The sequence below is a fragment of the Cetorhinus maximus genome, chromosome 13 (assembly GCF_964194155.1).
Source record: "Cetorhinus maximus chromosome 13, sCetMax3.hap1.1, whole genome shotgun sequence".
NCBI classification, from domain to species: Eukaryota; Metazoa; Chordata; class Chondrichthyes; order Lamniformes; family Cetorhinidae; genus Cetorhinus; species Cetorhinus maximus.
This window is the reverse complement of record NC_135891.1, coordinates 63,073,510-63,095,430: the sequence shown is the minus strand read 5'-3', so window position 1 is coordinate 63,095,430 and position 21,921 is coordinate 63,073,510. Positions and strand designations below refer to the sequence as shown.

Genomic DNA, 21,921 nt, shown 5'->3' with positions numbered 1-21,921 from the left:
GGACAAGGGCAGCAGATGCATGGGAACGCCACTGCAAGTTCCCCTCCAAGCCACTCACCATCCTGACTTGGAAATATATCGCCGGTCCTTCACTGTCACTGGGTCAAAATCCTGAAACTCCCTTCTGAACAGCACTGTGGATGTTACTACACCACATGGACTGCAGCAGTTCAAGAAGGCAGCTCACCGCCACCTTCTCAAGGACAGTTAGAGATGGACAATAAATGCTGACCTAGCCAGCAATGCCCACATCGCATGAATGAATTTTTAAAAAAAAACTCAACTTATTCCTGGAATGAGGGGGTTACCCCTATGAGCAAAGGTTGGACAGGTTTGGCTTATACCATTGCAGTTTAGAAGATGGAGAGGTGATCTCACTGAAACATATAAGATCCTGAGGGGACTTGACAGGGTGGATGCTGAAATGATCTTGTGGGAGAGACTAGAACTAGGGGACACAATTTAAAAATAAGGAGTCTCACATTTAAGATGGAGATAAGGAGAATTTTTTTCTGAGGGTTGTGAGTCTTTGGGCCCCTCTTACCTTGGAAAGCAGTGGAAGCAGGATCCTTGAATATTTTAAAGTTTGAGTTAGATTCTTGATTGACAAGGGGGTAGGAAGGAAAGTGGAGTTGAGACCACAATCGGATCAGCCATGATCTTATTGAATGGCGGAGCAGGCATGAGGGGCCGAATGGCCTACTCTTCCTAATTCGCATGTTGTTAACATGCTAAATTTGCCCTTGGTGTTTACAGCAACAACAATATGCACTTGTAAAGTTCCTTTTTCATGTAGCATAATTGGACAAAAGTGGACACTAAGCCAAAGAAGGAAATGATATTACAGGCAGCTGAAAGCTTGATCAAAGGCATGGGTTTTCCAGGAGGAGAGAAGAGTAGAGAGGCTGAGAGATTTGCGGAGGATTCAGAGTGTAGGCTCCAGAGCTGTAGGTATGTTGGGATAAATGGAGAGGGGAGTCACATGAGCTCAAAGTCAGAGTAACAGAGTTCTGGGGGGCTTGTAGGGTTGATATAGATGAGTGATAGTGAAGATCAAGGATGTGAAGGGAGTTGAGAAAATGTTAAATTGATTGTTTTAAGGGATGAAGTGCCAATGTTGTATGCCTTTTTTGTGATGGAGGTGGTATGGGGGTTGGACAGTCAATTTGGGATCAAAAGGGATGCAAAGGTTAAAGGTTGGACACTGGTTTGGGCTTCAGGTGGTGACCAGGGTTGCAGGGGGGAATGGAATTGGAGGCAAGGTTACCATGTCAGTCAGTGGGTAGGTGGTGATGAAAGCAATTGTGAAGTTCTTCATATTTTAGAAATGGGTCCAAATCAATGTAAGACTATTTGGTAAAAGCCTGGGTTAAAAGGGATGTTATTCAGGTACTGTAGCTGCCATTCCACCCAATACCTGCAGCATTAATTTCCAGTTTTACATAGAGAGTTTGGTGATGCATTTGGGCCCCACAGAAATAAACAGAAGTTTGGGGTTGACATAAATGCAGCGGGTGAGGTAGGGCAGGCCACTCCAATTAGCCAATAGGTCAAGTAGAGTGAAGCCCCCTTTGTCCTTTTGTGCACTTTCACCCTGCCCCACCCCCGGGGAAGAAATCAGCCATTATTCCCAGTTCTGATCACTATTCAATAACTCCATCTGTATGGGTGATTAGCTGTGCATTGGATCAGGCTCTGTTGTTATGCATGCCATAGCCGAATTGCTGCCAGCACTCCATATCCGTGCTTACACCTGAAGAACGAGTGGTAAGGTAGCTGTGGATCTGTATCTCAACACGAATCGGTGCCTTCAGAGAGGAGGGAAAAGTATTTAAAATTACTATATGCAGTATTGTTTCCATTGTAGGTAATTGGATTTTGGCTGTTTTGTTAGTCCAGCATTATATATGCAGGGACTGTCCACATGTAGGGTGCTTCTTCACATCCACATACAGAAAAAAATGACTATGAAGAGCTATTCATAGATTTTGTGCTTGTGGACAAGGCGGTTTACAAAAAGACACAGACTGATTTCCTCTGCCCAAGAGAAGATATAGATTAATAGTCAAGATTATGTGCAAATAATGTTTTAGATGATCACACTTAGATTTGTTTCAATACATTCTGACTTTGCTATCTGTTCATTCTCAACATATTTGGATGTTTGCAAATCCCTGAGCACAGATTGATAGTCCTGTACACTGGTACAAAGCATTGTACAGCTCAGACTATTATTTTTTTTTTCTTTATTCTTTCGTGTGATGTGGACATCGCTGGCAGGGCCAGTATTTGTTGCCCTTGAACTTTGTGAACTAAGCCATTTCAGAGGGCAATTGAGAGTCAGTCACAAAGCTGTGGATCTGGAGTCACATGTAGGCCAGACTGGATAAGGACTTCCCTCAAGGACATTAGTGAACCAGATAGGTTTTTTACAATTGATGGTAGTTTCATGGTACTGAAACGAGCTTTATTTTCCAAATTTATTAATTGAACTTAAATTTCATCAGCTGATGGGATTTGAACCTGTGTCCCCAGAGCTTTAGCCTGGGCCTCTGGACTACTAGTCCAGTGACATTACCATTATGCCACCACCATCCCCACACGAGGGCAGTCCATGTATGGAACTGTGTGTTAACACTGTTTGATTTGACAAAATTATGCGCCAGCAGGGGCCTAGGTCCGTGCCGGGCAGTGTGCCACTGAGTGAATACTGCAGTATGATGGGGGAAGAGGGTTGGACTGGTATAGAGGGTAGGAGGGACTGAGCAATCACAGGAGTATATGTGAGAAAAGCTATTGTACTGACCTACCATGGAGATGTTAGATGCTCCATGAAATGCCCTTGTGTTCCTGGTTCCTAAATAAATCAGATTTCATTCTGCTTTGAGCGCAATTTGGGATGTGACGTTATCACAATAATAGGCATTTAAGTAATTTTTGGGGTAGGACCACCCGCCCCATCTATTTTTGTTAGGTACGGGACTCAAGTGATGTGAAGCTAAGGCAGGAATGAATTTGAAGTACAGATCGGCCATGACCTGAGCAGCTTGAGGGGCTGAATGACCTACTGCTATTCCAATGTTCCTAATTATCAATGGCAATAGACTGGTGATTTTACAATTATTGATTAGTTTCTATCAGTTATGATGACATACTGATTAGGTAAAATTACTTATGATTACTATTACAAATAATTAATTATTGCTGGTTACTGTTTATTGTGTCCGATCACCAGTGATTGTGGCTCACTATTGCTTATCGTTCCTGATACTGTGCTGCACTCAGTAGGGAATCACCCTGTTTTGTGATGTGGTTTATATATTTTGCTTTACAGGTGGTCCTTGCCGAATCCAGAGCACTACACTCTACGCTACGCTGATGGGACCCAGCTATACATCACAGAGAAGGTAAGTTACCTGGCTCCTGAAGCCTTTAAATCTCCACAATACCACACATTTAATCTCCGTCAGTAATTCAGTAACACTCATTGCATGTGTAACGGATGAGGAAGGCCAATCCTACTTTATCCATCCAGAAATATCCTACTGTTACTCCGTTGTAGCAGCTGAAATTATTCTAGGGCTTTGTTTCCGTTGTCTGCACACTGGTATTTATCCTGTTTCAGACTCTACCCCTAAACCTCACTGTACATTTTACACTTAATTTCCTGAAAACTCTCCCCAAATACTCAACCACATTGTCTATACACACTATACTCAACTTCCATCAAATGGACAAAGTAAATTAATTGCTGTTCCCCTTTTTAAATTCATGATATTCCTTCCTACCCCCCTCTAATCCTCTCTAGACTCGCAACGAGATTAAAAATGGAACCATATTGCGGCTGGCCATCTCCCCCGTGAGTATTGATATATTTTACACATCTTCTGAAGTACAAACGACAAAGGGGGTAAATTTGGATTATGTAGCCCTGCTGGAATGGGTTGGCCCAAGCCGTAGTAAATACAGTGCCACAGGTCTCATTTAAGTTAGATCAGTGAGCTCCAGATGCCACATGTATGTCCACAGGTAGCTCACCAGTGAGGTGGATTTAAATTTCGGGCCACCATGTCACTGTTAGTGACCCTCAAGCCAGTTTTTTTAAAGTAAGTTTGTTAGTTTATTAACGACCGAAGGTGGTATTGAGGGAATTTAAAGTGAGCTCTGTGCTTATTTTGGAAATTAAGCTCAGGCAAACATTTTATAGCTGTCGGTATAACTCGGTGTGTGTGACTGGATGGGCTTTTGGAGAAGACTGGAGTTTTCTCAGCCTCCTCAAGATCAACAAGCAACTTCAGTGTCATAACTTGTGCCTGTACTAAGGATGAATCACAGTTGTGACAGTTGGAAGATTGCAAGAATTGTTACTTGCTGAGCAACACTGCTGGAAAGTGTGCATGTGAGGACAAAATTTGCATTTATACAGCCTCTTCGGTGCAATAAAACATCCCAAGGAACATTACAAAGCAAAACTGGCTCTAAGCCACATTAGGGCAGTTGGTCAAAAGCTGAGCTAAAGCAGTAGGGGGTTTTATGGAGCTGCTCAAAGGAGAAAAGAGAGGTGGAGAAGTTTGGGGAGGGAATTCCAGTGCTCGGGGTCCAGGCAACAGAAGACATGGCCGCCAATGGTGGAATGATTAAAATTGGGGATTCTCAAGATCAGAATTAGAAAAGTGTAGATATCTTGGAGGCTCCTTGGGTGGAGGAGATTATAGAGGTGGGAAGAGGCAAGGCAATGGAGAGATTTAAGAACAAAGATGACTATTTTAAATTCCAAACTTAACCAGGAATCAATGTAGGTCAGTGAGCACAGGGCTGACGGGTGGACGGGGCTTGGCGCGAGTTAGGATATGAGCATCAGAGCTTTGGATTACCTCAAATTTACAGAGGGTAGTGCTTGGGAATCTATCCAGAAGCACATTGGAATAATTAAGTCTAGAGATAATGATGGCATGAATGTGAGTTTCAACAGATGAACTGAGATAGTGATGGAGTTTAGCAATGTTGCAGTGATAGAAGTAGGCGGCCTTAGTGCTGGCACAAATGTGTGGTTGGAAGCTCATTTCAGTGTTACCTATAATACCAAGGTTTTGGTTCAGTCCCAGACAGTTACCAGGGAGAGGGATGGGGACAGAATTTGTAGCAGGACCAAAAGTAATGGTGTTGGTCTTGCTTATCAACTGTGACTCAGTTGGTAGCACTCTTGCCTCTGAGTCAGAAGGTTGTGGGTTCAAGTCCCATTCCAGGAGTTGAGTAAGGCTGACATTCCAGTGCAGTAATAAAAACAAAGTGCTGGAAAAACTCAGCAGGCCTGGCAGCATCTGTGGAGAGAGAAACAGAGTTAGCTGTTCCAGTTGTAAACAAGAGTCATATTGGACTTGAAAAGTTAGCTCTGTTTCTCTCTCCTCAGATGCTGCCAGTCAGGTAGTTTTTCCAGCAATTTCAGTTTTCATTTCAGATTTCCAGCATTTGCAGTATTTTGCTTTTATTTACTCCAGTGCAGCACTAAAGGAGTGTTTCACTGCTGGAGGTGTTGTCTTTCGGATGAGACATTAAACCGAAGTCCTGTCTGCCCCCTCAGATAGACATAAGATCCTACATCACTATTTCAAAGAGAATAGGGGTGTTATCTCCAGTGTCCTGATCAATATAATCACATTGCTGTTTGAAGGAGCTTGCTGTGTGCCGATTGACTGTTGCGTTTTCCAAATTGCAGCATTGGCTCTGAAGCACTTGGGACCACTGGCGATCAGGGAAGGCACTATATATAAATGCATGTCTTTTTTGTATCTTCTCAATATTCAATTGGAGGAAATTTCTGCTTATCCAGTATTGGATATCAGATAAGCCTTCTGACAGTGTAGAGACAGTGAAGAGGTACAGAGAGCTGGTAAGGTAGAGCCAGATGTTACCAGCATGTATGTGAAAAATGTGTTTTTGGATGATGTTACCGAGGGGCAGCAGGTAGATCAAAAAAAAGGACAGAACCTTGGGTGACATCAGTGGTATAGCTGCAGGAGTGGGAAGATAAGCCGTTGCAAGTGATTCTTTGGATATTATTTGATAGATAAGAATGGAACCAGGCAAGTGTGGTCCCACCTAGCCAGACAACAATGCAGAGATGTTGGAGGAGGATGGTGTGACTGTGTTAAAGGCTGCAGACAGGTCAAGAAGGACGAGGTGGATAGCTTCCCTTTGTCACAGTTGCATAGAATGTCATTGCAAAATCCATGACAGGATTGGATGCCACTGTGATTATCACTCCACATAATATGACAGTTTGTCGACACTCTCTGTTTGGACTTGAGGATAAAGAGGTACCAGAGGGCCGCAATTCGTGGGGCTGTAATCTTACAGCAGCCAACTGGAGAGGGGGAACCAGTGTAGTCTACTTTCTCAGGGACAGAACTGGCAGAGAACTAGAGCAGAAAGTGCCAGTCATCTGCTTGGCCTGTTGTCTGTAGCAAGGGAAGGCTTAAAGAGGAAGAAGACAGAGCGGAACAATTGAATTCATTCCTGAGGTGTTATATGAGAGACATTTTATTGATTTTTAAATTGATAATTCATCATGTTGTAGAAGAGCCATTTCTCTTGGGATTTGTATCCTTAACCTCCAACTCTTGTTCAGACTCGAGCAGCCCGGCAGTTGTTAGAGAGAATCCAGTCTTCGGGCCTGGACTCGCGGCTCGACGCGTTGAAGGAACTGGCCAAACTCTCTGCTGACGCCACTTTCGCCACAGAGTTTATCAACATGGAAGGCATTTTCATCCTTACACTACTGGTGGAAAGTGGAACCAAGTTAGTGTTCCAATTTTTTTTTTTAAAGTATTTTTATTCTAACGATTGCAAAGTTCAATATTTGAACTTCTGTTATGTGGAGAAACTGGAGAAGCTGGGATTGTTCTCCTTTGAGGAAAGAAGGCTAAGGGGAAATTTAATAGAGGGGTTTTGATAGAGTAAATAGGGAGAAATTGTTTCCATTAAGAGGAGGGTCAATAACCAGAAACACAGATTTAAGATAATTGACAAAAGAACCAGAGTGGAGATGAGGATTTTTGTTATGCAACAAGTTATGATCTCAAATGCACTGCCCAAAAACATATGCAGTTGTAGTTTCCAAAAAGGAATTGGATAAATATTTAAAAGGAAGGTTGTGCAGAGCTATGTCAAAAGAGTACGACTAACTAGAATTGCAAACAGCCAGCACAGGCATGCTGGGATAATTAATATCCCTCTGTGCTGTTTGATTCTATAATGTAACATGGGTTCAGTAACATCCCAATGTGGAAACCACATTTACCACTTCCTGGCATCATGGGCTCAACGTCTCAACATTATCCTTGCAAATGTTGCCCAATCAGAGTCCATCTAGTAGACTATCCTTGCTGCACACCAAAGGCCAACTTGGTGATGGAATCCTTAACTCCAACCAAACCAGCTTGTCTCACCATCTGTAATCAGGCAATTGACCCACTCATTGGCTCACATTGTGGTCTTTCTGATGGCCCCTCATGTAATTATCCAACCTGTGGTCTTTCTGATGCCGCCCCCCACCCCCCACCCCCCATGCAATTACCAATTCATGGCCTCTATGATGGCCTCCCTCATACTGGTTGGAGAGCTGAATGCTACCATCAGTGCTTCCACTTAACTACCTGTTTTAAGATCATTGTCCTCTCCAAAAAAGCAGTATGTATTGTTTGGTGGGAAATTTTGCCAAGTGCAGGGAAGGTGCACTGTAAGGTATAGTGAAGAAAACTGTGAAACACTTGGCTCGTTGAAGGTATCGGGGAGCAGAGCAAGCATTTTTATTAGTTTTGTGTGTGAATGAGAATAGTTAGTCAACAATGTTGCACATTTCGCCTATCTGGTCTGTTTTAATACTTATCAAATATCTTCATTTACCCTCCTTTTGTGTTTCACTTCCAGCAACTTACTGGATAAATTCAGGTAAACAATGTTCTTGTGTGAAACTATTGAGACAAGAGTGGCTGACAGCTTCATCCTCATTGGATAACCATTTGTGCCAATATTAAATAGCGTCACATTGCATTATTGGTAATTGACAGTCATATAGAGCAGTGCAAGATCATTAACAATCATCTTCTTTGCTTGTTTCAGCAAATCAGACCCCTTTCACACATCATTTTGCAGTGTGATGAATAGTGGACACCTTATTGTGCACTGTGATGACTTCCCATAGCTACTGTACTGTTTGGTTATTGATTGATTTGCTTTTCTGACATACAGGGCCAGAACTTTCAAGGAGTGTCTACAGCAGCTAGTGCTGTTTAAAAAGGGGGCAGGACTTCACTTCTCCCAACTCTGTTGCATTTGACTGAAGGTGTCGGGAACCTGCTGCACTGCACTTCTCCCACCCAGCTCGAGTCAGAAGGTCAGGCAAGAAATGTGCAGCTGCATCTTCGTCTAAGTGAAAAGGAGTGGAGTGGCAATCCGGGGGATGGGAGGTAGTTGGTGGTGGGGGAAGAACGGTTTGGTTGAGGGGTGTAGTCAGGGGGTTGCATGGGGGGTGGGGGGTAGTTGGAACCATCCGAAGTTTCCAGTTTAAATTAGAGTACTGGATGGTTCCCGGTGCAGTGTAGTTGCCCGTCGGAAGTTTGAAAATCCCGAGCAATTCCTGTGCAGTTCTTGCTTGGGTCTTCCAGGAGCTCCCCTAGCACATCTCCTGGTGTACATTCCTGGGTATGACACCCCACCCCACTCCACTGGAAGTCGGAAGTTCTGGGCCATGAAGTGCAGCTCTCTGCCCCCTCCACACTCTGTCCACAATCATCCAGGGGGCACTGTGAGTATAGTGGGCTTTTCAGGATCTCCTTGCCTCCTTTGCAAACATTCAAATTATCTGCTTGAGCAGGCAGTTTAACAAGTTGAGCATTGCTTTCATCCTTATTCTGAGGGTTAGCTGGTGATTGGGCAGACAGTCATGGGTACAGCCTGAATGACTATTCTGTTATCTGCTAGAGCACAGATTGTAAACACGTAGATTCCTGTGAGCACACTCTAATTCTCCTTGATTGCATATATTAAACTCCTTGCTTTGTACAGTTCCACAGGCACTGGCAATCCTTTGGCACCTAATTTGAGTGGAGATCCCTAATTATTGCCTTGCAGGGTTGATTGGATTGAGATGTTAAAAAGATTTGATAGAGTCAATACAAAGAAACTGTTTCTGCTGGCAGGGAAATGAGGGGACATAATCTTACAATTGGAGCTAGGCCAAAACAAGAGGGAAATTGGAAAACACTTTTTTTTCCACCAAAAGTTGAAAAGGAATCTGGAACTCTCTCCCATAGAATGTCATGGATGCAGGCAGCTAATTGGAGTTTTTTAGACAGATTGGTAGATTTTTATTGGGGAAGTGTATTAAGGGATATAGATCAAAAGCAGATAAATGGAGTTCGGATACAAATTAATCATGATCTAATTTGAATGGAAGAGCAGGTTCAAGGGGCTGAATGGTAATCATGACTGGGAACCTGGCCTGGATTTCCCCTCCCCCACCCTGCCTTAACCCATGGTGCTGAGGACTATATGATTGTCCATATTCCTAACATCCATACTCCTAAGCTGACTGCGATCAGCTTATTCAGCACAGCACAGGTCAGGTCAGGCCTCTATCCTGGGACCTCCCTTGTATGCCTCACTCATTAACCCTGCTGTCCAACACACACACAGGACAGGCGCAACTATTGATGCCTCTGTTGTTCACGGCAGTACAGGCCGGAGTCTGTCATCAACCAGCTGGCTTTGTGTGTGCTGATTTTTGAACCGTTGTGTTTCCCCGCAGTTTTGGTGAGATGCTGGCCTTCACGCTGACCGCGTTCCTGGAGTTGATGGACCATGGGATCGTCTCCTGGGATATGATCTCCATTGCCTTCATCAAACAGGTCAGGAGAGAGAGTGTTACTAACGAGCTGATCAAGCTTCCCATTCGAGTCTTTTTTCCCTCTGCTTCCTTCTGAATGAAACAAATACAGGATTCCCTGCTAGCTATCTGCAACCTGTTACCAAATGGAGTGGATCGTTGTTATTAACTCTGTTTTATTGTTAGAAGGAAAGCCGTGCATTTCTATAGCATCTTTCACAACCTCAGGATGTTCTAAAGCGCACTACAGCCAATCAAGTACTTCTGAAATACAGTCACTGTTGTAGTGTGGGAAACACTGCAGTTATTTTACATATAACAAGGCTCCGAAAACAAATGACCAGGTCATCTTTGTGCTTTTGGTTGAGGCATAAACATTGACCTGGGCACCAGGGAGAACCCTTCGGCACTTATTCAAACAGCGTTCCCCCAATGCTGCACTGGGAGTGTTAGCTTAGAATATGTGCTCAAGTCTCTGGAGTGGAGCTCCAGACTTCTGAATCAAGAGTGGGAATGCTATCCACTGAGATGAGGCTGACATCTAATTAATTTTAATAATGCAATTTTGCTTTTGTCACAATTTTTAAAACATCATGGTGGTAGGATAGAAATCTCTCAGCAGTTCCTGTGCCAATGGCATTATGGAGTATTGCTCACGGTTATTGCTCCCTATAGCATGATGCAGCCAAGACTTGCTTGTCTTCAATTCTTTCACAGGAATTGTGAGATTTCTTATCTTATTTATTGCCTCCGCCTTTCCTTCATCCTACAACCAGCAGGATTTTGAAACCCAGACCTGGAGATTACTTAGACGTTGCTCCCCACTTTAATCTCACCTCCTCTCCTACTTTAATTTCAACCTGGGTAACATTCTCCGCTCGGGACTGTGGCCCTTAATTTAGGTTTCTTATTTAAATGAACCGTCACCTCTTTTGTAACCACAGCTCATCGACGATAAGAGCATAAGCACATTAGAAATAGGAGCAGCAGTAGACCATAGTCCATCGAGCTTGCCCCACCATTTAATATGGTCATAGCTGATCTTCAGCTTCGACTCCCCTTTCCTGTCTGCTCCCCAAACCCCTTAATTTCTTGAGAGGCCAAAAGTCTGCCTATTTCAACCTTAAATATATTCAATGATGGAGCATCCACAGCCCTCTAGGGTAGAGAATTCAGAAGAGTCACGACCCTTTGAGTGAAGAAATCTCTCCTTATCTCAGTCCTAAATGATTGACTCCTTATCCTGAGACACTGACTCCTGTGTTCTAGATTCCCCAGCTAGGCGAAACAACCTCTAGGGGTCTACCTTGTAAATCCCCTTCAGAATTTTGTAGGTATCAATGAGGTCACCTCTCATTCTCCTAAACTCCAAAGAATATAGACACAGTTTGCTCAACCTCTCATCCTAGGACAACACTCTCATCCCACGGACCAATCTAGTGAACTTTTGCTGTGCTGCCTCCGATGCAACTATATTCTTCCTTTTACTTTTACTTTTCCTTCTTTCCTTCCTCTTTCCTTTCTGTTCTTCCTTTCCTGAATAGTTTTCCAGGTGTGGACTCACCAAAGCCCTGTAGCAAGACTTCTTTATTCTTGTATTCTAATCCCCCTTGCAATAAAGACCAACATAGCATTTGCCTTCCTAAGTACTTGCTGTACCTGCATGCTAATTGAGTTCCTTGCACAAGTATGCCCAAGTCCCTCTGGACATCAACATTCACATGTTTCACACCTTTTAAAAAATATTCTGCTTTTCCATTCTTATGACCAAAGTGAATAACTTCACACTTCTCCACGTTATACTACATCTGCCACTTTGTTGCCCACTCACTTAACATGTCTATGTCTCCTTGCATCTTTTTGCATCCTCCTCACAGTTTACATTCCCACCTAGCTTTGTATCATCAGCAAATTCAGATACATTTACTCTGTTTCTTCATCTAAGTCATTAATATAGATTGTAAATAGCTGAGGCCCCAGCACTGATCCTTGCAGCACTCCACTAGTCACAGCTTGCTACAAACTGGTGCCAAAACATCAACTGGCAATATAGAAAGTCTATGCAAATTGTACCATTTAGCAAAAAGGCACAAGACTGATCAGTTTTCTAATTAAGATGACTGTAACTGAATTAAGCTGGTGAAGGACAGTGTTTTGAATTAAGTTGCCAGTTCTATTCTTCTTCCTTGTCCTACTCCTTACGCATGGACTCCTCCTCCACCTGGAATGTGAGTGTTGATAAAGGTGGTGGGGGAGGGGCCTCTCAGCATTGGTGTTGAAGCAGCAGAGGTTCTAAGGACTCTTCCGCAAGCATTGCCCCTACATTCATTCTCCAAGTAATCTTGGGAAACTACTAGCTTTTATTAATCTTCTCCCAATTGTCCTTCCCTCCCTACAGACGGAGCTGTCAATGCTGAGCTGGATAGTGCAGTGTGCTCGGCATTACCCTTTTTCCCCCTTGGGTTTAGTGCCAGATCTAATTTTACACAAAACAAGGGGATTCCTGGTGTGCTAGAACATGCTGCCTATATTGGGCACATTTGTGGTAAATGAAGGGCATTCTTCAGAGTCCAGAGGCCTGGTGGAGTGGTAAATGGGTAAAAGTTCACACTGGTGCAGGAGTGGGTTGTCCTCCTGTATTTGGAAATGAAGTGCATTTTTAGGACAGAGAGGGCCACTCTGCACCTATTCATATTGTACATACCTTTTGTAGTTCTTCATGCTGACCCTGGGTCTCCCAAATGGAAGGTGCTTCATTCCCCTATGTCCCAAACCATGATGGACATGATTTTTTTTCTTTATTTTTCTGTAAGATAAGCAAGAACTGGCAGTAAGCCGCATCCAGTGGAGCCCTGTACTGAGCATTGACAAAAGGAAAAAAGACTTGCATTTATATAGCATCTTTCATGACCACAGGATGTACCAAAGAGCTTTTATGTCCAATAAAATTGTTTAAGTGTAGTCACTGTTATAATGTAGGAAACAGGGCAGCAGGACACCAGGGATAATTCCCCTTATTCAAAAAAGTACTGTGGGATCTTTTGCATCCATTGGAGAAGGCAAAACGGCCTTGGTTTATTGTCTCATTGAAAAATGGCACTCTGACAGTGCAGCATTCCCTCAGTATTGCACTGGAGTGTGAAGCAAGATTTTTTTGCATTCAAGTACCAGAGCTGATCTTGAACCAACAACATTCTGATTCGGGTAAGAGTCATGGCTGATGTATGTTTCCATTTCCCAAAGTAAAAGCTTCATGTTCTGATGCCAGTAAAGTCTCGAGAGTTCTGGACAGGGTTAGGGAAGTGATAACTGGAAGTTGAGAAAAATTATCAGGGGAAGGCATTACACCATCAGAATGAAGAAGGTTGAAGCTGTAGAGTAAATTAAACCTTGAGTATAAAGCTTGCCATGCCATTTGGTTCACTTGTGGTGTAAGCTGCTCAGTTGTTAACACTGTAGCTCTGAGTTCAGAAGGTCGAGGGTTCAAATCCCAAACCAGGACTTGAGCATAAAAATCCAAGCTGACACTCTACAGCGGTACTGAGTGAATGCTGCACTATCAGAGGTGACATCAAACCAAGGGCTTGTTTGCCCTCTCAGGTAAAAGATTTCATGGCATTATTTTAAAGAGAGTAGGAGAGTTATCCCCAGTGTCAATATTTACCCTGTCAGCCTATCGACATCATAAAAAAATGGATATTCTGGTCATTGTCCATTGCTGTTCATGGGAGTTTGCTGTGTGCAATTTGCTACCGTGTTTTGTCTGTCACAATAGTGACTACATTTTAAAAGTACTTCTGTAAAGGCAAATGAAGTTCGACATAGCTAAGTGTGAAGTAATACGTTTTGGAAGGAAGAATAGGGAAGTCACTTATTACTTGGAAAGTGAGAGTCCAAGGATGAGCAGAGGAACAAAGGGATCTCAGAGTACAAATACAGTACATCAATCACTAAAGGTTACTCACAGGTTAATGATCATGAAGCAAACTAAGCACGAGGCTTTTTTGTCTAGAGGGTTAGAATTGAAAGGAAGTTATGCTGAACTTGTGCAGAACCTTGGTTAGACCACACTTAAGAGAACTGTCTGCAGTTCTGGTCACTATATTATAAAAAGGACACAGAGGCACTGGAGAGGATGCAGAGAAGATTTATAAGGATGATACCAGAAATGTGTGGGTATACACTTCAGGAAATGATTGACAGGCTGGGCCCCCTCTCTTGAAAAAGGCTGAGAGGTGACCTAGTAGAGGCTTTTAAAATTATGAAAGGTTTTGACCAAGTGGATATAGAGAGAATGCTTCCTCTTGCGGGCAAAAGCATAACTAGGCAGTCGCCAAGAAATCCAATGGAGAATTTGGAAGAAACTTCTTGACCCAAAGAGTGGTGAGAACGTGGAACTCATTACCACAAGGAATGGTTGAAGCAATAGTATAGATGTATTTAAAGGTATGTGTGTGCAAAGATTGTGACCCTGTACAAGAACAAGGGTAACTGCAGCGATTGCAACCATTATTGAGGCATCTCCCTGCTGAGCATTGAGAGAAAAGTATTTGTCTGTGTTGCCCATGTCAGACTGCAGACCCTAGCTGAAACACATCTACCCTGAATCCCAGTGTGGTTTCAGAACTGGAAGTTCTATAATTGAAATGATCTTCTCAGTCCGGCAGCTGCAAGGGAACTGACGTGAACAAAGGAGATCTCTCTATATTACCCTCATCGTTCTCACCAGGGCACATGATTAGGTGAGTAGAGGTGGTCTGTTTAAGCTCTGGTGAAATTTGGCTGCCTGCAGAAGCTGCTCAATGTAACCTCCTCTTTCCATGACTGCATGACGGGTAAGGTCAGCTATAACTGGGCAACATCAGGACCCATTGAAATCTGCAGTGGGGTGAAACAGGGTTGTATCCTGGCACTGACACGCTTTGGCACATCCTTCTCTTTGCTGTTGTCAGATGCCTTCAGGTCATCTACAGAGGGTCTCTACTTACATACCAGGACTGACGGAAAGCTGCTCAGCCTTGTCTGCCTGAGATCCAAGACAAAGGCACACCAAGTCCTCAGAAAGACTTTGCTCTATCTTGATGATACTGCACTAACATTCCACACCGAGGAACGCCTTCAGTGGCAAATAGGCAGACTCTCTCACGCCTGTAAAGAGTTTGGTTTGACCATCAGCATCAAATATCATGGTCCAGGATATTGCCATACTGCCATTTCTCAGCATTGACTATGTGATCCTGGAGGTTGTTGATAGCTTCACATATCTGTCACTTGATGCTGAAATCAACATACACGTCGCAAAAGCTGCAGCTGTTATGTCCAAGCTGAGTAAGCGAGTGTAGAACAACAGCAACCTGAGTGAGAACACCAAACTGTGAATCTATCAGCTTGCCTCCTCAGCACGTTCCTCCATAGTGATGAGACCTGGACAACACGTGCTCGGCAGGAAAAAAGTCTGAACAGTTTCCACTTTCATTTCCTCCGATATATCTTTAGCATCTCTTGTCAGGACAGGGTCACCATCTCAGAAATCCTGGAGTGTGCTAATTCCATCAGTGTACACTCACTGCTAAGCCAACAATGTCTGAGCTAACTTGGCTACGCTCACCAAATGAATGATGACTGTAAACCCAAAGACCTTCTGTACAGTGAATTGGTCACTAGGTCACAACTTCCTGGGCAACCATACGTCAGTTACAAAGCCACCTGCAAGCAGTATATGAGGATGGTGGATATTGACACTGACAGCTAGGAGACAGTCACAGACAGCCAAGACCTCTGGAAGCTGACTGTTTGGAAGGACATTGGAAGAGGTGAGGAGAAATGAAAAGCTCAACTGGCCAGGAGGTGGCCCCAGAGAAAAAACAGGCCAGCGAATCATGCATCTTCACACCCACTGTTTTCCTCTGCAGCAAATGCAGCAGACACAGCAAAGCCAGAATTGGGTTTCTGCCACACCAGGTGATGCTTAACGGAGTTGACCACCACGGCGCAAAGCGATCAACTTAATGAGTCAGAAGACTGCTACCTCCAAGGGGACACTAGACAAGTGTATGAGGGAGAAGGGACTGCAGGATTATGATGGTAGTTTTAGATGAGGAAATGAACAGGCTTGCATGGAGCATAAACACCGGCATGGACCCGTTGGGCCGAATGGCCTGTTTCTGTGCTGTATGTCCTATACAATCGTATGTAATACTTTATTGGCTGTAAAGCAGTTTGAGACATCCTGGGGTCATGGAAGGTGCTTTTAAATGCAAGGCCTTTTTTTTCTTAAAAACTGGGAACAGTTTGACATCTGAGCAAGTGGCACCAATGAAAGAATCCCCTGTCAAGTGTTCAACCCAAAACTTTGTAGATTTCTTCTGGAATATTTCAGTCTCTGTCTGCATTGACACAGAGATCATTGAGCCTGGAAGTGATTCCAGACTCTATCCCGTGGGAAACTCCGGCGCTGGCTTCAGCCAAGAAATCCTTTCCCACAGCTCAGAGGCCTCTTGCAAGGACACTTGAGTGGCACAAAGCCAGTGGGTTTAACTCTTTTTTTCACTTTGTCACATACCATTGCCCAGGAGCAGAAGCATTTAGGGACTGGAGGCATTCACTGGCCCATCAGAGCAAACCTGTGAAATAAAAAGGAAGAAAATGGGAATGCTGGAAAACGGAGAAATAAAAACTGAAAAGGCTGGAATTGAAGCTCTAATCATAATTGAAAATGCAGTTTAATGCTGTGTAGACCCTCTCAGAACTGGTTCCAAAATTAAAACTCAGCAAAATATATGATCTAAGGCAAATAGCATGTTCATTTTTTGCAAAATTAACCATACACCATTTAACAGACTGAGTGGAGATAGAAAACTCATTTTAAAATTTAAATCATACTTTCTCTCTCTCGTTTTTGCGCTCATCTGGGTAAGGGAAATGAAACTCGGTCTGGATTCGCAAGACTAATAACTAATCCATTGACCTTTGGGAGAGGAGAAGGTGCGTGTGGGCATGTGTGTTTTGAAGATCTAATTTTGGTGTGATCTTCTCCCACACATTTACATACCTTACACGCACATTTTGCCATCAGCCTCCATGGCAGTAGAATTTCAGTGTGTCTTAGACTATTCAGTCCATCTAGCCTGTGCTGGTGTTTGCTCTTCACTTGAGTCACTCATTTTAATCCCATTCTGCTTCTTGCTCCCTATATCCTCCTTTCTCAATCTATGATCTAAATTCTCTTCTAAAAGGCCAGTGAAGAACAGCAGAGGATGAGAAACCCGAGGGGGATAAAATGACTGAACTCTCAGGTTGTGTTAAATTCTCTGCTCTTCAATATGTGTGTGTTTTCCTTTCCTCCTTGTCTCTATCTCATTCCCTCTTTTCTGTCCCTTTCTCACTCTAACCCTCCTCACTGCAGCTTTTTCTCTCGCTCCAATACTCCTTTTCACTCTTACTTTCTCCTTGTTCTCACTCTCTTGCTTTCTTTCTCTTGCTGTCTTTTTATCTCTTTTTTTTTGCCTTGCAGGCTAATGCTGTGTACTTACACCCTCACTCCTAATAATCCATTCTCTCATGCTCTCTTTCTATCTCTTTCCCACCTCTCCTCACTCTCTTGCTCAGTCCCTGCTCTTGTGCTCTCTTTTGGTTTCTTCCTCTACGCTCTCTGTTGGTTCTAGTTTTCTGTCTTATTCAGGCTCTGTCTGTCTCTGTCTCTCTCTCTCCCTATCTCACTTGCACACATGTGAGACCATTGGGATGGTTAGAAGGTGTGTGACTCCTTGGTATCAGAATCAGGTCACACTGAAGCAGAATGCTGAGATTTGCAGGTTTGCTGTCACACTCTGGGAATGTGCTGCGTGGTTTAATTAACATCAGCCCTGCCTGTTCTAATTAGCACGTACAAACTGTGATTGTTACTGTCTGACAGGATTGTTACTGCCATCAGTCCCTTGATTTTGGATTGTGGTGATTCTTTGTTTTTGATGGGAGGTGGGAACCCTGAAATAAAACACATTCCTGAGGATACATGTGATATATTACAAAAATAATTTGTATCTTATGGTGCAACTGAGTAAAATAAGGGGATTACAGACTCCTCTGTTCCTCCAAAGAAAGATAGGTATTTATTATAGCACCTTATCATTTTTCTGAAAGAAACTTCTCTAAGCACTTCACATCTAGTAAGTCACTTTGAACCGTAGTGATTTGTAAGCAAACACAGTAGCCATTTTGTGCACAGAATGATCCTGCAAACAGTAATGAGCTGAACGATGGCTCATTAGTTTCTAATGGCATCGGGAGGAGGGGCCGCAGCCGGGCCTGGGCATCGGGAGCAGGGGCCGGAGCTGGGCCAGGTGTGGGAAGAGCTGTGTGCTCCACTTGTTTGATGGGTGCTATAGAATCTGCGATGCCCACTGGGTCGGGTGCTTCAGCTGAAGGATGTTCGCTCCAACACGGCAAAGCCCTCGTCGTCACACTGCAGTTTTGATCCAGATTGGGTACTGCGCTCCAGCAGTGGGAGATTGCTGCGAGTCATTGGAGCCCAGTCTGATTGGTGACAAATTGTGGTGGAGAACCTGATTATACAAGTATCTCTGGCTGCGTTGTGCCTGGTGGCTTATGAAATGCTAAATTATTTTCAAGAGGCCCTAGTGGGCCAGTCTTTTCTTCCATGTCAGATTTATTTTTTTTAAAATTCTTTCATGGGATGTGGGTGTCGTTAACAAGGCCAGCATTTGTTACCCATCCCTAATTGCCTTTGAACTGAGAGGCTTGCTGGGCCATTTCAGAGGGCAGTTAAGAGTCAACCACGTTATGGAGTCACATGTAGGCCAGACCAGGTAAGGATGGCAGATTTCCACCCCTAAAGGACACTAGTGAACCAGATGGATTCTTTACAACAATTGTTGATAGGTTCTTGATCATCATTACTGAGATTAGCTTTATATTCCAGATTTTTATTAAATAAATTTATTTTCCACCAGCTGCCTTAGTGGGATTCAAACCCATGTGCCCAGGGCATTAGCCTGGGCCTCTGGGTTGCTGCTTCAATGGCCTTACCACTAAGGCACCATCTCTCCCTCCCCAACCCCCCATCCCCAACATCTTGGTCAGTATTGCCATATGTTGTGTTGACTGGTGCCTCGGTGTCAGGTGGTCACAGGTTCATATTTGGCTCGAAAGTATTGTGCCCACAAACCAGGCTGAAACTCCAAGTGCAGTAGTGAGGGAGTGCTGCACGGTCAAGCATGTTGTCTTTTGGATAAGGTATTAAACCAAGGCCCCTCTGAGGTGGGCGTACAATTTCTAAAACATTATTTGAAGAAGAGCCGGGTAGTTGAGGAACCTTGCTGCACACTAATTCGCTGCCCCATTCCTACATTACTGCAATAGCTACACTAAAGATGCTTATTGGCTGTAAAGCACTTTGGGGTTCTGTGAGGCTGCAAAAGTTGCTATATAAATGCAAATTCTTTTTTATAGTCTGTATGCAGGAAGATCTCTAACTGCTGCACCAGTCCCTATAATTCAGATACCTCTGGTTCTTGATTTGTGAGAACAAAATTATTTTCAAGAGGGCTCTGGCAGGGAAGTCCATCTTTCTAGAACAGATTTATTTTTCAGTGTTCAGCATTGCCATATGTTGTGTTGATATTTCATGTAGAAGATGCAAAACAACAGTAATGCACATTTGAAGATGGGTTGTGTCTGTCCGAGTCAGTGGCTATGGTTATGTCCCTTCTACGCTTCCCCAGTTTCTTTGTCTGATAGTTAATTAGCAGGTTTATGACTGCTTACAACTAGCTGGCCTCATGTGCTGGAAGACTATGCCCTCAGTTTTCCATCCAACAAATTTGGCGTGCTAAACCTTTTCCAAAACTTAACAGTTTACAGTTATTATACAAGGATGAAAATCAAGAGGAACAGTTAGAAATATAAAACAAAAACAGAATTACCTGGAAAAACTCAGCAGGTCTGGCAGCATCGGCGGAGAAGAAATCAGTTAACGTTTCGAGCCTTCATGGCCCTTCGGCAGAACTGAAGCATAGTTAGAAGAAGGGAGAAATATAAATTGGTTTAAGGTGGGTGGTGGTGGTGGTGGTGGTGGGGGGGGGGGGGGGGGGGGGGAAGAGACATTGAGGGTGTGGTGATTGTGGAGATGAGCAGATAATCAAAAGATGTCGCAGACAAAAGGGTCAAAGAGGTGTCGAAGGTGGTGACATTTGTCTGAGAAAAGTGCTAATTAAGAATGGAAGACAGGATATTCAAAGTACAGCTCTAGTGGGGGTGGGGTGGAAAGACTAACAAGGTTTTAGTTTAGATTTATAAATAATGGAAATAGGTGGGGAAAGAAGAATCTATATAAACTATTGAAAAAAAAAAGGGGGTTGGGGGGGGGCGAAGAAACGGGGTGGGGATGGGGGGAGGGGGAGTTTAAGATCTAAAGTTGTTGAATTCAATATTCAGCCCGGAAGGCTGTAAAGTGCCTAGTCGGAAGATGAGGTGCTGTTCCTCCAGTTTGCGTTGGGCTTCACTGGAACAATGCAGCAAGCCAAGGACAGACATGTGGGCAAGAGAACAGGGTGGTGTGTTAAAATGGCAAGCGACAGGGAGGTTTGGGTCTTTCTTGCGGACAGACCGCAGGTGTTCCGCAAAACGGTCGCCCGGTTTGCGTTTGGTCTCTCCAATTTAGAGGAGACCGCATTGGGAGCAACGAATGCAGTAGACTAAGTTAGGGGAAATGCAAGTGAAATGCTGCTTCACTTGAAAGGAGTGTTTGGGCCCTTGGACGGTGAGGAGAGAGGAAGTGAAGGGGCAGGTGTTGCATCTTCTGCGTGGGCATGGGGAGGTGCCATAAGTGGGGGTTGAGGAGTAGGGGGTGATGGAGGAGTGGACCAGGGTGTCCCGGAGGGAACGATCCCTACGGAATGCCGTCAGGGGGTGTGAAGGGAAGATGTGTTTGGTGGTGGCATCATGCTGGAGTTGGCGGAAATGGCGGAGGATGATCCTTTGAATGCGGAGGCTGGTGGGGTGATAAGTGAGGACAAGGGGGACCCTATCATGTTTCTGGGAAGGAGGAGAAGGCGTGAGGGAGGATGCGCGGGATATGGGCCGGACACGGTTGAGGGCCCTGTCAATGACCGTGGATGGAAAACCTCGGTTAAGGAAGAAGGAGGACATGTCAGAGGAGCTGTTTTTGAAGGTAGCGTCATCAGAACAGATGTGACGGAGGCGAAGGAACTGAGAGAATGGGATGGAGTCTTTACAAGAAGTGGGGTGTGAGGAGCTGTAGTCAAGGTAGCTGTGGGAGTCGGTAGGCTTGTAATGGATATTGGTGGACAGTCTATCATCAGAAATATATCGTTAGAAATATAGTTCTTTTAGAGTGCATGGGAGGCCATTTGGCCCCCTGTCTCTGTGCTAGCTCTTTGCAAGAACGGTCTGAAGCTAATCCCATTGTGAAATTTTCTTCCCATGTCCTTGCATCGGTCTCAGTCTCTTAATATTTACCTAAACCCACATACTAAATGGAAACCTTTACCTCTGGGAGTGAAGTAACTTCGGAAAGGATATCAGCTTTGTCCCTTTTTAGATGCCTATATCCACTTTAACCAGTGCTTGCTTCCTATTCCGAATGATGCATTTCTGTTTTTGTTTCCTAGATTGCAAGTTATGTCAACCAAACAACGGTGGATGCCTCCATCCTGCAGCGGTCTCTGGCTATTCTTGAGAGCATGGTGTTGAACAGCCAGAGTCTCTACAAGAAAGTGGCAGAGGAAATCACTGTAGGACAGCTAATTGCACATCTACAGGTGTAAGTATTACACAGCTCATTGCACAAGCCCAGCTGTGAGTATTAGGCAGCTCAGTGGACTATATATTCTTCATTAGACCTTGAATCCTGAGCAATATGTTGAAACTTGAACAGAGGGATTCTGAAGCTTGGCTGCTCTGTGTATCTCTGTCTGGCTTTTGCTATTGTGAGTTGTTTCCTTGATTTGAAAACTATATTAGAGAGTGGGGTTCACTCATAGCATTGACCTCAG

At 44.0% G+C, this 21,921-nt stretch overlaps 1 protein-coding gene across 5 annotated transcripts in view; it reads left to right on the top strand.

The window, feature by feature from the left end:
• LOC144688640 (engulfment and cell motility protein 2) overlaps positions 1-21,921 on the top strand; it is a 218,015-nt gene that overhangs the window by 101,656 nt on the left and 94,438 nt on the right. For 4 of the 5 annotated variants that reach the window (XM_078555443.1, XM_078555445.1, XM_078555440.1 and 1 more), the window contains exons 4-9: positions 3,335-3,407; positions 3,809-3,859; positions 6,629-6,798; positions 7,930-7,950; positions 9,809-9,908; positions 21,538-21,689. In XM_078555443.1, the coding sequence (XP_078411569.1) occupies positions 3,335-3,407; positions 3,809-3,859; positions 6,629-6,798; positions 7,930-7,950; positions 9,809-9,908; positions 21,538-21,689 (567 nt within the window). The remainder of the gene's footprint in view (positions 1-3,334; positions 3,408-3,808; positions 3,860-6,628; positions 6,799-7,929; positions 7,951-9,808; positions 9,909-21,537; positions 21,690-21,921) is intronic. The other variant, XM_078555444.1, reaches the window with a different exon arrangement.